The sequence below is a fragment of the Canis lupus genome, chromosome 1 (genome assembly GCF_048164855.1).
Source record: "Canis lupus baileyi chromosome 1, mCanLup2.hap1, whole genome shotgun sequence".
Classification (NCBI taxonomy): Eukaryota; Metazoa; Chordata; class Mammalia; order Carnivora; family Canidae; genus Canis; species Canis lupus.
The window spans coordinates 103,662,232-103,675,838 of record NC_132838.1 but is presented as its reverse complement, the minus strand read 5'-3'; the positions used below and the strand labels follow the sequence as shown (position 1 = coordinate 103,675,838).

The window sequence follows — 13,607 nt, the reverse complement described above, 5'->3', positions numbered from 1 at the left end:
ACCAGGTCCTGAGCCAATCACTTGTCCCCGCCCTGAAGCTACGGGACGCGGCCGCTGATTGGCTGGCCTTCTCGAGGCCGATAATCTGATTGGCCGGCTCAGGATGCAAGTTACAAACAAAGCGCTCTGCAGTCTCAGCGGCGTTTATTGGTACGAGAAAGGTTAACGCGAGAGTGAGGGGGTGTCAGGGCCCCGGAAATCTCCGCAGCCGGGGACTTAGGGTCTTCTCAAGTTCTCTTTTACAGATGAGGTGCGGACTTCCATAGGGTCCGGGGGCAGGATGAAGTGGGCCATGGTCCCGAGCAGGGCTAGGGAGGTCGAAGAGCCCCGGTGGCCGAGCTCAGTGCCACAGCGCGCTGTGCCAGGAAGACCTTATTCTGCGCCTCCTGGGTAGAGGTAAAGGGTAAAGAGAAGTGCAGGTGAGGCCGACCGCTCCCCACCATTTCTTTCAATATCCAGGACCCCCTACCATGAACCCGCTTTGCCTCACCGTCTCTATCTGGCGTTTGAGCTCAGAGACCAGACGTCCATAGGAGTTAGCCAAGGCCAGGGTATATGCCATCAGGATGCTATAGGGACGGAAATGGAAGCCATACCCAGGGGGCTCTTAGCATATCTTCAGTGTAAAGGCTCCTTAGAAACCGGGGATCTGGACTCCCAGCCCCACCCCACCCCCGCCAGACCCCTCCTCCCTCAGACCCGGGAGTCCAGGCTCCTCCAACCTCAGACCCAAGAGTCCAGGCCCCCAGCCCCCTCCCTCCTCAGACCCAGGAGTCCTGGCCCCCAACCCCTCCTTTCTTAGAAACCGGCAGTAGGGGCCCCCAGGGAACACAAACTCAGACCCAGGATTCTGGGCTCCCTCACCTGGAGATTAAGAGAAGAGGCACAGCAAAAGCCTGGGTCCCCAGGAAAAAGAGAAAGTTCTGGACGGTCTGAGGGAGGTTGGAAATAGACTCAGGGATCTGGGCCCAGATAGACGACTGCCCTTGGAATGGACCACACAGCTTAGAAGGTGGGATCCTGAAGAAGTCAGAGACAGTGTTCAAGGATGGCCAAGATTCAGAATCCTGGATGAGGGTGGAAGGAAGGAGGGAAGGAGAAGGGAGAGGCAGGCCCCTGCCACACTTACAGGAAGATGCTGTAAAGCACGGGAACAGCGGAGATGGCCAGAGCCAGGAGAAGGACCAAGGGGAAAAAGAAGTTCGCTGTGGAAGCCCGAAAGGTGCGGGAGGCCGGGGAGCAGGTGGAGAAAAGGGTGAACTGGGGGGAGAAGGAGACACAAGACCCTGAGCCCTGGCCTGTCCTTTTTCATCGTCCAAGAGTCCTTGTCCCTGGCCCCTCCTCAGGAGGGAAACAGAATCCCTGGTTCTTTGCTGCCGTCAGATCTGGGAGGCCGGATCCCCTCTTCCCCTGGACGGAAAAGACGCCCTAATCCCCTCCTCCCACATCCAGGAGTCTGTCCTCCAGACCCTTCTCTCTCAGGAGCTAGTAGCTGGGGACCCTCGCATCCTCCTTCCTCAGGACCCAGGAATCCACCACACTCCTCACCTTCTTGAAATAGAAAAGTAACAGGAACTTGGCCGTGTTGAGCAGAGGTAGTAGAGGGCAGAAAAAACTCCCTACCCAGACCACCGTCTGTGCGTAGATGAGCCCGAGCACCTCGTCGGGTACCTGGAACTCCTGGGTTCCTACCACGCGACCCAGGACCCCGGGACAGAGGCCACAGAGCAGCCTGAGGGGCGGGGCGGGGCCAAGTCAGAGGCAAGCCCGCCCGCCTTGCCCCGCCCCTGCCGTCCTGCCCGCCAATCAGAAGTGAATATATTTGAATAGGGGTGGAGTTTTCAGTCCTGGAGGGGGTGTGTCTAGAGGGAAGTAACTAGGTGAGAGGGGGCGGGGCCTGCAGACAAAAGGTCAAAGAAATGGGGTAGGGGTGGGGGCTCACTTCCGAGGAAACTGGATGAGCAGCATGACAGCCACGCCAGTCAGCAGATCAAAGAGCAGGAGTTTGTACATCTCCTGCCCCAGCCGGGTCTCCCAGCACTGAGGAAGGAAGGCATGGGTCAGAAAGACCTCCAGATCCAGGCACCTGGAGGTCCAAGCATCCAAGTCTCCAAATCACAAGTGATCCTAACAAACCTTTTTTTGGGGGGTTGGGGGTTAAGGGGAGGGTGTCCTAGCACTTTAAGCTCCTTCTTCCTCTTAAACCTGGTGTCTGAACCCATCTAGTTCCTGCTTTCCTTCAAGGACCCAGGATTTGGGGCCCCTTCTCACCGGTAGTTCCTTGTAATTGTAGCCACAGGTCTTACACTCTTCAGCCTCAGCCTTGCCCCCACAAGTGATCTGATTCCAGAGGGAGAAGAGCAGGACTAGCAGGGATGCCAGGCGGAGAAACACGGTCCTGGCAAGGGGAACGGAATCAGCCCTGACCAGTGTTCACCACATGCCAGCCCCCCTCCGCCCCCCACATGTGGAACACGCTCACAATTCTTCCCACTTCACAAATGAAGAAACTGAGGCTCTGATGGAACAAGAGTCAGGATTTGAATCCAGATCTCACTGGGTCCCATATCCAGGGGATTTCTGTGCCTTGTGTACTAGAGCCAGTGTCTTTCACACCAGCCCTGCCATCATCCCCAGCACACCCACAGAGGTAGAACCTGAGCAGGATAAAAGCAATCTGGTGGCTCCTGGTGTAGCCCTCCAGCAGGGCGATGAGCTTGAACACAGGTGGCAGCAAGAAGTTAACCCCAGAGATGAAGATGGATGGAAGGTAATCCACCAGGAGCTTTAGCAGTGGCATCTGCTGGACAGAGGGCGTCTCCTGGGAGAGAGGGTGGTGGATCAAGCAAAGAAGCTCTGGGCTTCTGGTCCTCCAGAACCTTGCTAAATGTCCTCCCCCAGCCTTTTCTTCCTCCAGCACCCCAAAGTCCAAACATACACCCCCATCCCTCCTAAGATGCCCTCCAACCTTGGAAATGTAAGTTCCAGGATGGAAGGACTCTCCTCCCCCAGGACCCTCCACACCTGAAGCTCCACGGTGGCCCCTGTAGCCCAGTAGATTCCGTAGAAGGCCGCTCCCAGGAGTGCAATCACCAGCAGATTGAGCAGGATCCGCACCGACCACACCCTGGCTTGCTGGCCCAGGGTCCGCGCTGCAGCCTGGCGCCGCACCACAGCTTCCTCCAGCTCCACCTGAGGCCAGGAAAGACGTCCTTGTGGGCTCAAGTCCCGCAGACAGGCCCGGCAGGTGGTTCAGAACCCCAGCTCAACATGAACTGACACAGCAGCACCCTCTAAAGACTTCTGCAGGGGATCCCTGGATGGCTCCGTGGTTTAGCACCTGCCTTTGGCCCAGGGCGTGATCCTGGAGTCCCGGGATCGAGTTCCGCATCAGGCTCTCTGCATGGAGCCTGCTTCACCCTCTGCCTGTGTCTCTGCCTCTCTCTGTGTCTCTCATGAATAAATAAATAAAATCTTAAAAAAAAAAAAAAAAGACTTCTGCAGTTCTTGTCCCAATCCCCCCATGGTCCTCTACTGGACAATTTAGATCTCCCACCTCTCCACAGCCCAGGGCTCCACACCGCGCCCCTCCGAGGCCCCGCCCAGCCCTCATGGGCTGGGGCGGAGTTCCAGTTCTACTTTTTTTTATTTTTTTTTTATTTTTATTTATTTATGATAGTCACAGAGAGAGAGAGAGGCAGAGACACAGGCAGAGGGAGAAGCAGGCTCCATGCACCGGGAGCCCGACGTGGGACTCGATCCCGGGTCTCCAGAATCGCGCCCTGGGCCAAAGGCAGGCGCCAAACCGCTGCGCCACCCAGGGATCCCTAGTTCTACTTTCTTGGCCTCCTTCTGGCCATGCCCAAGTCCTCACCCAGTGCAGAGGAGCTTCATGCCCCGCCCCCCTCCCGCTGCCTGATTTTCCTGTCCCCTTTGACATCAGGTATCCCAACTGGGGCCTCGTCCCAGCCCTCTCATTTCGCAAGGCCCGCCTCCTTAGGAGAACGTTCCGCCCAGCGTCGCTTTGAGCCCCGTCTCGGGTCTGGGCCCCGCCCCCTCTGGTCCTTTCCCTGAGCTCACCTGCAGCTCATACAGGATGTTGCGCTGGCGCAGCCGCACGTGGACATCCCCACAGAGGCCGAAGTCCCAGGCGGTGAACACCCGATGGCTGTAGCTGGTCAGGGCCCCCGACTCAGCCAACAGCGTCTGTTTCAGTCCTGACACGGAGCTGAGAGAGGAAGGCCCCAGAGACGGGGTGTGGAAGGTCAGTGAGGGCGGGGTCACCCCTCTTATGGGACTAGCAGGGAAATGAACCCTGGGACCTTGGGAATTTGACAAGTAGAGTCAGAGACGTGCAGACACACACAGTCATGGGAGCCAAAGACCAAGAGAGGGATTCAGGGGCCGACTGGGGAAGGTAGACACCCCGCAGAGAGCCACGCGCTCCAGAGAGCAGAGGGCGGGGACCCAGAGTGACAAAGACAAAGATCCTGGGGACAGACACAAATGTAGAGGGGAGACTGCGACCCCACTGGGAAAGGATTCAGAGAAAGTGGACAGGGAAATGAGGGAAGAGGTCTAGAGAGAGGTCAGAGACTCAGAGGGAAGGACAGACGTCCAGAGAAGGGGGTGAGGGAGAAAGACCCAAAGGGTGGAGGACTGAGACTCAAAGAAATGGGGCAGGGACGCCTGGGTGGCTCAGCGGTTGAGCGTCTCCCTTAGGCTCAGGGCATGATCCTGGGTCTGGGGATTGAATCCCACATCCGGCTCCCTGTGGGGAGCCTGCTTCTCCCTCTGTCTGTGTCTGCCTCTCTGTGTCATTCATAGATAGATAGATAGATAGATAGATAGATAGATAGATAGGAAAGGAAAAGAGGGAAAGGGAAAGGGAAAGGAAGAAGTGGGGCAAAGACCCAGGGAGAGGACAAGGAAGCAGAGAAAACTGGGCAAAGAGATTCCATATCCACCCTCAATGACCTGGCACAAGCCCCCAGAATCTCTTGAGTGGATGACTACAGAACTGCCACCTGGCCTCTGCTTCCACCCTCGCCCTCTTGAATCCATTCTGTTCCCACACTGGTGGAACCTTCTTTTTTTTTTTTTTTTTTTTTAAAGATTATTTACTTATTCATAGAGACACACACACACACAGAAAGAGAGAGAGAGAGAGAGAGAGAGAGAGAGAGAGGCAGAGACTCAGGCAGAGGGAGAAGCAGGCACCATGCAGAGAGCCTGATGTGGCACTCCATCCAGGGTCTCCAGGATCATGCCCTAGGCTGCAGGCGGCGCTAAACCGCTGCGCCACCGGGGCTGCCCTGGAACCTTCTTTCTATGCAGATTAGATGGTACTACCACTTAAAAACTATTCCACAGCTCGTCCTTGTTCTGGAAGTTTAGGCTCCTTCATAGCACAGCCAGCCAGCAAACACCTAATCTAGCCCCCACCTACTTCTTGAAACTCAAAATCCTGTCCCTCCTCCTGGCCTTTCATTTCTCAGAACACTCCAAACCTCTTCTTACCATAGGGCCTTTGCACATGCAGTTCCTGCTGCCAAGAATGTCCAGGTCGTTAATTGCTCACCTGGCACGTTCCTTCTCATCTTCGGGTCTCTACCTACAGGTCAGTCCTTTACTACCACTTCATTTAATGAGGGTCCCCTCCCATTCTCTATCACAGGGGGTGGCAAATTATGGTGCCAGTTTTTTGTAAATGAAGTTTTATTGGAACAGAACCACATCCACTCATTTACTTACTGGCTATAGCTGCCTTAGCCCTACAACAGCAGAGTTTAATTGAGACACCATATAGCCAGAAAAGATGAACATATTTCTTATCAGGCCTTTACTTTATCAGGAAAATAATTACTGATCTCTGCTTTATCATCTCATCCCTTTTTTCTTAAAAAAAAACAAACTGTTGTTTTTTAGATTTTATTTGACAGAGAAAGCACAAGCAAGAGAGTGGCAAGCTCTCCATTGAGCAGGGAGCCCGAAGTGGGGCTCGATTGCAGTACCCTGAGATCATGACCTGAGCCAAAGGCAGATGCTTCACCGACTGGGCCCCCCAGGTACCCCCCATTTGTTTTCTACATAGTACTGCTCTCACATTGAAATAGCTGATTCGATTTTTAATGTAAAAGTTGCTTTTTCTTTATCTCACAGTTCTCTCCTCCTGGACTGTGTGAACTGTGCAAAGGTAGGGGGACCCAATCTGATGGCCCTGGCCCAGTGCCTGGCATTTAGGAGACCCTCCACTTTTTCTTTGTTAAGCCCATGATTTTCTTCTTGACCACAGCCCCTGCCCTTGAGGGATTCCCAGTCTTGCCTGAATGCCAGCATGTCCCAGATGGGCATCTCTATCTGGATCCATCTCCAGAACCCATGTGGGCAACCACCTGCTCCCTTCATTTGTCCAGAAGCCACTTCAGAACAAACCGGCCACAACTGTGCTCCCCACCAAGGCTACTCTCTCCATGGCCCTTGCCATCACAACTGCCAGCAATGTGGCCCTTCCAGGGGCTCGGGCTCAACACACCTGAAGTCATTCTTAACTTCCCAGCTTCACCACGCCCCATATCCAATCATTAGGGAACCCTCTGGGCTCTACTCAACATACAGCCAGAGTCTCCCTTTTATATGAAGAACAAAACAGGCCAGAGCAGCCCATGATGTTAACAGAAAGGATGGGGTGGGGAGAGTTCAGGGGAAATGTAGTAACCTGAGATCTTGAGGGGGCTTCCAGGGGCTGGTCATGTTCTATTTCTTGATATGGATGGGGACATACCAAGCTCTATTCTTTGATTTTTGCATTTTTCTGGATATGTGTGATATTAAAAAAATATATATATACACACACACAACACTAAGATTTGACAAGGGAGCCCACATATTCCCTTGGGGAGGATAGTCTTTTCAACAAATGTTGCTGATAAAACTGGAGAGCCACATGCAGAAGAATGAACCTGGTCTCAATCTTAAACTGCTCACAAAAATTAACTTGAAATGCGTTAAACATGTAAACATAAGACCTAAAACAGAAAAAGTCCTAGGGAAAAAAAAAACAAGACCTCCTTGACATTCATTGGGGATGATATTTTGGCTAGGACACCAAAAGCATAAGCAACAAAAGCAAAAATGAATTAGTGGGACTCCATCACACTTAAAAGCCGCTGAACAGCAAAAGAATGCATAGAATGAAAAGGCAACCTATGGAATAAGAGAAAATATTTGCAAATCATATCTGTCACTGGGGTTAATTGAAAAAATAGAAAAAGAACACATACAATACTCAACAGGAAAAAAATTCAATTTAAAAATGGGCAGAGAAATTGAGACTTTTTTTTTAAGACATCTAGATGGCCAACAGGTATGCAAACAAGTGCTCATCATCACTGATCATCAGGGAAATGCCAATCAAAACCACAATGAGCTATCACACCTGTCAGAATGGCTGTCATCAAGAAGACAAGAGATAAGACCTGTTGGTGAGGATGTGGCAAACAGAAAACCCTGGTGCCCTGTTGGGAATGTAAATCAGTGTAGCCACTATGGAAAACAGTATGGAAGTTCCCCCCAAAGTTAAAAATAGAGCGACCACCTCATCCAGCAACCCCAGAAGCAAACTTCTGGGTATATGTCCAAAGGAAATGGAAGGGGGATCTCAAGAGACATCAGCACCCCCACATTCATGGCATTATCAACAATAGCCAGGATATGGAAACAACCTGTTTGCCAACGGATGGATGGATAAAGATCTGATACGTACACATATAACAACAGTATTATTCAACCCCGAGAAAGAAGGAGATCTGCCATTTGCAACAACATGGATGGACCCTGAGGCCATTATGCTAAGTGAGATAAGTCAGAGCAAACGCTGTGTGATACCACTTATTTATGGAATCTAAAAAAGTTAAACTCATGGAAACAGAGTAAACTGGTGGTTACCAGGGGATGGGGACATGTAGAGGTCAAAGGTTACACACTTCCAATTATAAGTTCTCGGGAGCTAATGTACAACATTCTGAATATAGTTAACAGTACTATCTATGTTAGATACTTGAAAGTTGCTGCAAGAGTAAAGATTTTATTTATTCACGAGAGACACAGACAGAGAGAGAGAGAGAGGCAGAGACCTAGGCAGAGGGAGAAGCAGGCTCCACACAGGAAGCCCGATGCGGAACTTGTTCCTGGGACCCCAGGGTCACGCCCTAAGCTGAAGGCAGACCCTCAATCGCTGAGCCACCCAGGCGTCCCTACAAGAGTACATCTTAAATGTCATCATAAAAGACATGATATGATGTGAGGGGGTGGAGGTATGAGCCATTGCTGTGGCGGTAATCATGTTGCAATATGTAAATGTACCAAATCAACACTTTGTACACCTTAAACTTACACAATGTTATTTATGCCAATTGTATCTCAAGACAGCTGGGGGAGGGGGAGTAGAAATTCAATTTAAAAAAAAGAAAAGAGGGATCCCTGGGTGGCGCAGCGGTTTAGCGCCTGCCTTTGGCCCAGGGCACGATCCTGGAGACCCGGGATCGAATTCCACGTCGGGCTCCCGGTGCATGGAGCCTGCTTCTCCCTCTGCCTATGTCTCTGCCTCTCTCTCTCTCTTTCTCTCTCTCTCTGTGTGACTATCATAAATAAATTTAAAAAAAAGGAAAAAAAAGAAAAATCCCAAGCTGACCCCTACAACCACCCTACTCCAAGCCACCACTGTCTCTTGCCTGGATTGCAAAACCCTTGTGACTATTTCACCTCCTGTGGGTTTGCTCATCCCTTACTGTCTTTCCTCCCTCCTTTCCTTCTTGCCTCTCCCTCCCTCAGGGCCAGAACCTGAAATCAAATCAGGTTGATCTGGTCAAGAAACTGCGCTGAGTCCCATCTCACTCAGAAAAGCAGCCAAATCCTTTCTGGAGTGCAGGTGCATCTCCACGGCTCTCCCCACCTCCCTCTGCTCTGGCCCCAGCCGGCTGCCTAGTGCACCCTCCAGCACACCACTCTCCTCCTACCTTGCTCTGGCCAGGCCCTCTGCCTGCAATGCTCTTTCCCTGGGTGTTTACTTGACCAAATCCCTCTCCTTCTCAACATCCCATCCTCATTTAAAGATCTTGTCTTGGGACGCCTGGGTGGCTCAGCGGTTGAGCGTATGCCTTTAGCTCAGGGCATGATCCCGGAGTCCCGGGATCGAGTCCCAAGTCGGGCTCTCTGCATGGAACCTGCTTCTCCCTCTGTCTGTGTCTCTGCCTCTCTCTGTGTGTCTCATGAATAAATAAATAAAATCTTAAAAAAAAAATAAAGATCTTGTCTCAGTGAAGCCTCCCTGGGCACCTATTCATAGAGCAGCCTGGCCTATCATCACTGGCACCCCACCTCACCTGCTGTGTGTGTGTCCAGAGCCCCAATCACCTTACACCCCACGTCATGGACTCATTTATAGCTTATTGCTTATCACCTGTCTCCACCAGGCAGACTGTCAGCTCCATCAGGACAGAACTCGGTCAGGTTTTCTTTTTTTAAAAAAAGATTTTATTTATTTATTCATGGAGACACAGAGAGAGAGGCAGAGGGAGAAGTAGTCTCCCTACAGAGAGCCTGACGTGAGACTCGATCCCAGGACTCCAGGATCATGACCTGAGCCAAAGGCAGATGCTCAACCACTGAGCCACCCAGGTGCCCCTCGGTCAGGTTTTCATTCGTTTGTTGTCCTGTTTTGCTAACTGTCTAGAACAGTGACCAGAACATAGTAGGGGCTTAATAAATATTTGTGAGAATGAATGAATCACCCCTATTGGTTTCCTATAAAGCACTCTCCCCTCCAGAAAAGATGTATTTAATTTGCTGGGCTAATATCTTACTTTCCCCTACAAGCTTCTAAGACACAGGAAGTTGAAACTGCCCATCTTTGTCACTGGTCTTTGGCATTTTAAAAATTTGGTTTCAATACAACTAGAGAAAGGGATCATGGAGCAGGACTCTGGATTCTTGGGGACTGGTCCTCTACCACCACCACTCCTTCCCCACGACACCAGGGTGGGGATGGGGTGCGGTTGTTACTTACCGATGGAGGATGAGCAGCAGATACAGGAGGCCAATGACAAAGACGGAGCACAGATAGGTGACTGCCAGGTGTGCGCGGGGTGGGTAGAACCCATAGAAGAGGGGAGACCATTCTAGAAAACCCTGCAGAGGAAAAGTTCACCGTGGGCTTAGGCAATCAGAATCGGGGGGTACTGAGGCTCGGTGGGGGGGTCTCCCAGGGCTCCAGGGACGCACCTCTCCTGACAGCAAGTTGAGGAGATGGGTGGGGAAGGTGACTAGGCCTTGGGGGCTGGGGTTGTAGAAGCCACAGGGCGAGGAGGTGTCAGAGCCAGGGGGACCCGGGAGGGTCCCTTCCAGCCAGGTGGGCAGCAGTGTCATACAGGCCTTAATTACAGACGCCAGCACGTTGAGAAGCAGCAGGAAACGCAGCAAGGAGAAGTAGGACTCGGTGCCGGCACCAAACTGGCCTACAGGGGGTGCAGAGAGGCCTGGGGCTCCTGACACACAGTCCCTCAGACCTGGGAGTCCTGATTCCCCAGCCCCTCCTCCCTCAGACCCAGGAATGGGGCCAGCCTCAACCCCACCGCACCCCCAATTCTCTTCAGTGTCCACGCCCAGGGTTGCAAGGTGTGCAGGCCTTCCTTCGTCTTCTCCTTCATCCTCCGGAACTTCAGGGCGCAATTTGAGGCTCTGGAACCCGATCCCTGAGCCACTTGGTCCCTGGTATGGCTCTTCCTGGTAGGGAAACATTCAGAGACAGAATAGGAAGGACCTGGCAGCTCCCAATGGACACCCCCAAGTGGAGAAACAACACAACAGCAGGAGCGGGAAGTAAATTGCAATATATCGATAACTCGGAATCCTCTACAGCAATAGGAAGAGACACAGCTAATGCATAGAAGGCCAGGCAGGCTGTAGATACTGCAGGAGCTCTGGAGCAAGCACACACACACCGTGCTCTTCAGGGATGAACTTGCAGGTGGCCAAGCTGGACAGGAGAATGAGGAACAGATCATCATAGAAGTCTGAGATAGGATGCCTAGGTGGCTCAGCGGCTGAGCATCTGCCTTTGGCCCAGGGCGTGATCCTGGGATCCAGGATCAAGTCCCACATCAGGGTCCCAGCAGGGAGCCTGCTTCTCCCTCGGCCTGTGTCTCTGCCTCTCTCTCGGTGTCTCTCATGAATAAATAAATAAAATATTTTTTAAAAGTCTGGGAAGGGATGTTGTGGGGAGGTGGGGGTGACTTGGGGCCCATGGGCAGCTTCTGGGAGCTGTGGAGCTGTGTCTCCTGCCCTGCGTGGAGTTTCCGTGGGTTCCCGTGATGGGAATACTCTGTGTATACACAATGTTTCATGCACTTTTCTGTAGGCAAATATCAAAACCTAAAAGGAAAAAAGGAAAAAAAAAAAAAGGAAGGTGTGATCCTGTGATTTATAATAAGAAATATATATCTGAAAAATATATATATATCGGGTTTTGTCCCCGTTCCTGGCACAGAGCTTTAAAAATCTTTGGAATGCCCTGAGTGATGAGACTAAGAGTGGGGGCCTCGTTGCCGGGGGGAGCCAGCCCTGAGACTGGAGGGAGAGAGAGGGGCTGCAGGCTGAGTTCCATGGCCAATGCCCACAGATTTAACCAAGCACGCCTGTGCAACAAAACCACCATAAAAACCCAAAACGAGGGAGGCCTGGGTGTCTCAGTGGTTGAGCGTCTGCCTTTGGCTCGGGTCGTGGTCCCATAGTCCTGGGATCGAGTCCCGCATTAGGTTCCCCGCAGGGAGCTTGCGTCTCCCTCTGTCTGTGTCTCTGCCTCTCTCTCTGTGTCTCTCATGAATAAATACATTAAAAAAATAAAGAATAAAAACAAAATGATGGGGTTTGGAGAACAATTTCAAGACACATGGCCCCATTCTCAGAAGGGCCTTGTGCTTGCTTCTTCTGTCCTGCTGTTCCTGGGTGGAAATGCACAACACAGGCATCCCACATTTTCCCAAAGTTCCAGGGCCAGGCCTTTGTTTTTAGGAAGACCTGTGTTACCCTTTGCTTGACGCCCCAAGCAGGTTTATGAAAGATTTCATAGCAACGCTGTCCTTTGGATAGCGGGGAAACCTGTCAGTCTTGCCGGAGCTGTCCAGAATGTTCGTTGTTCAGCAGCCGTGCACATCTTGTAGCCCGGGAAGGGAAAGAAGGAAGAGGGACAGACAAACTTCGGAAAACAGAAGGCCACAACAGAAACACTACACAGATTCCAGGCACAGGGAGAAGGAGCCAGAGCAGAGAGCCAGCACACGAACCCGGGCGACAGGAGAGTTCTGGAGCCAGGAGCCAGGGAGGCAGGAGGCCTGGGAGTCAGAGAAGCAGAGACACAGGCACAGGGAAAGAAGGCAAGAGAAGCAGGGAGAGGCTGAGGGAGGAGGAGAGGACACACGCTGGCAAGCCGGAGCGGAGCCTCACCTGTGTGTCCGGCGGGCCTGCATGGGCCATGGCAGCTCCCGGGAGGGGACGGGCTCCTCCAGCTCCTGCTGGGCGGCTTCTGCCATGGTCTGGAGTCTCCTCTCTCCATCTTCTTCCTCCTCCTCCGATGCCCCCCACGGAAGAACCCCAGGGCCCCGGTACCGAAGGGTTGCAGCACTGGGGAGCTCATTCAGCACAGAGGAGAGCGATGGGCCTGGGGTGGAAAAGAAGGGGCTGGGAGGGCGCGGGAGTCCCAGCCTCCTCCCTCAGACCCAGGAGCCCAGGCCCCTGCTCCTCCTCCCTCAGACCAGGAGCCCAGGCCCCTGCTCCTCCTCCCTCAGACCAGGACTCCAGGCCCCCAGCCCCTCCCCTCAGACCCAGGAGCCCAGGCCCCTGCTCCTCCTCCCTCAGACCAGGAGTCCAGGCCCCTGCTCCTCCTCCCTCAGACCCAGGAGCCCAGGCCCCTGCTCCTCCTCCCTCAGACCCAGGAATCCAGGTCCCCAGTCCCTCCTCCTTCAGACCCAGGAGTCCAGGCCCCATGTCCCCTCTGTAAGCACTGAAATGTGGGCTCCCTAGACCCCTCCTTCCTCAGGGCTGAGGAACCCAGTCTTCAATTTCCTTTTTCCTCTTGCTCAGGAGTTTGCAACCCTGCCCCCCCTCTTCTCCCCTCTACTGCTCCCCAGGACACAGGAGTCCTAGCTCCTGGTTCCCTTCTCCCTCAGACAACCAGGAATTTAACCCTCCCCCTTCTGCCCTCTGGACCCTGGAGTTTCAGCCTCCGGTCCCTGCCTCCCTCAGGACTTCCACCAGCCCAAGGGGCTGGACCCCCTCCCACGCCCCCACCTGCTCTGGCCTCCCGGGGTGCCAGCCACCCTCCAGGGGAGCCCCAGGCCTCCGGTTCCCATGTCGGGCGCTCTTCCATGGCCGCAGGTGAAACTGTTTCCGTCTCCAGCGGCCAGCTGGGCGCGGTCAGCCGCAGGTAAGGAAGGGACATGGGCAGGTCCATACCTGGCCACCAGGTGGCTCAGGGAGGGGAATCCGAAGCACTTGTCATCAACCAACAGGGCGGCTGCTCGAAAGGTCTTCTGGGAACCGAAACCCCCAGA

The 13,607-nt window shown here is 53.2% G+C and overlaps 1 protein-coding gene across 2 annotated transcripts; it reads right to left on the bottom strand.

The window, feature by feature from the left end:
• Nucleotides 1–127: 127 nt before the first annotated feature.
• On the bottom strand, nt 128–13,502 carry TMC4 (transmembrane channel like 4). Of its 2 annotated transcripts, XM_072844220.1 has the most exons (15): nt 13,345–13,502; nt 12,502–12,715; nt 10,637–10,782; nt 10,282–10,514; nt 10,067–10,188; nt 4,081–4,228; nt 3,025–3,192; nt 2,658–2,821; nt 2,272–2,398; nt 1,943–2,040; nt 1,549–1,732; nt 1,130–1,260; nt 865–1,020; nt 491–569; nt 128–386 (listed from the first exon to the last, which is right to left on the bottom strand). In XM_072844220.1, the coding sequence occupies exons 1-15, from the start codon at nt 13,493–13,495 to the stop codon at nt 309–311; spliced, it is 2,199 nt and encodes a 732-aa protein (XP_072700321.1). In that variant the 5' UTR covers nt 13,496–13,502; the 3' UTR covers nt 128–308. The 2 variants fall into 2 exon arrangements, with proteins under 2 accessions (XP_072700321.1, XP_072700323.1); XM_072844222.1 differs by lacking the exons at nt 865–1,020; nt 1,130–1,260.
• Nucleotides 13,503–13,607: the final 105 nt, after the last annotated feature.

Excerpts from the sequence above, each read along its gene's own strand:
- TMC4 (XM_072844220.1), bottom strand. The coding sequence starts at position 13,495 with ATGTCCCTTCCTTACCTGCGGCTGACCGCGCCCAGCTGGCCGCTGGAG. Across the intron at positions 2,399-2,657 it reads ATTGCTTTTATCCTGCTCAG|GACCGTGTTTCTCCGCCTGG; the intron begins GTTCTACCTCTG and ends TCCCCTTGCCAG. Across the intron at positions 570-864 it reads CCTCTTCTCTTAATCTCCAG|CATCCTGATGGCATATACCC; the intron begins GTGAGGGAGCCC and ends CCGTCCCTATAG.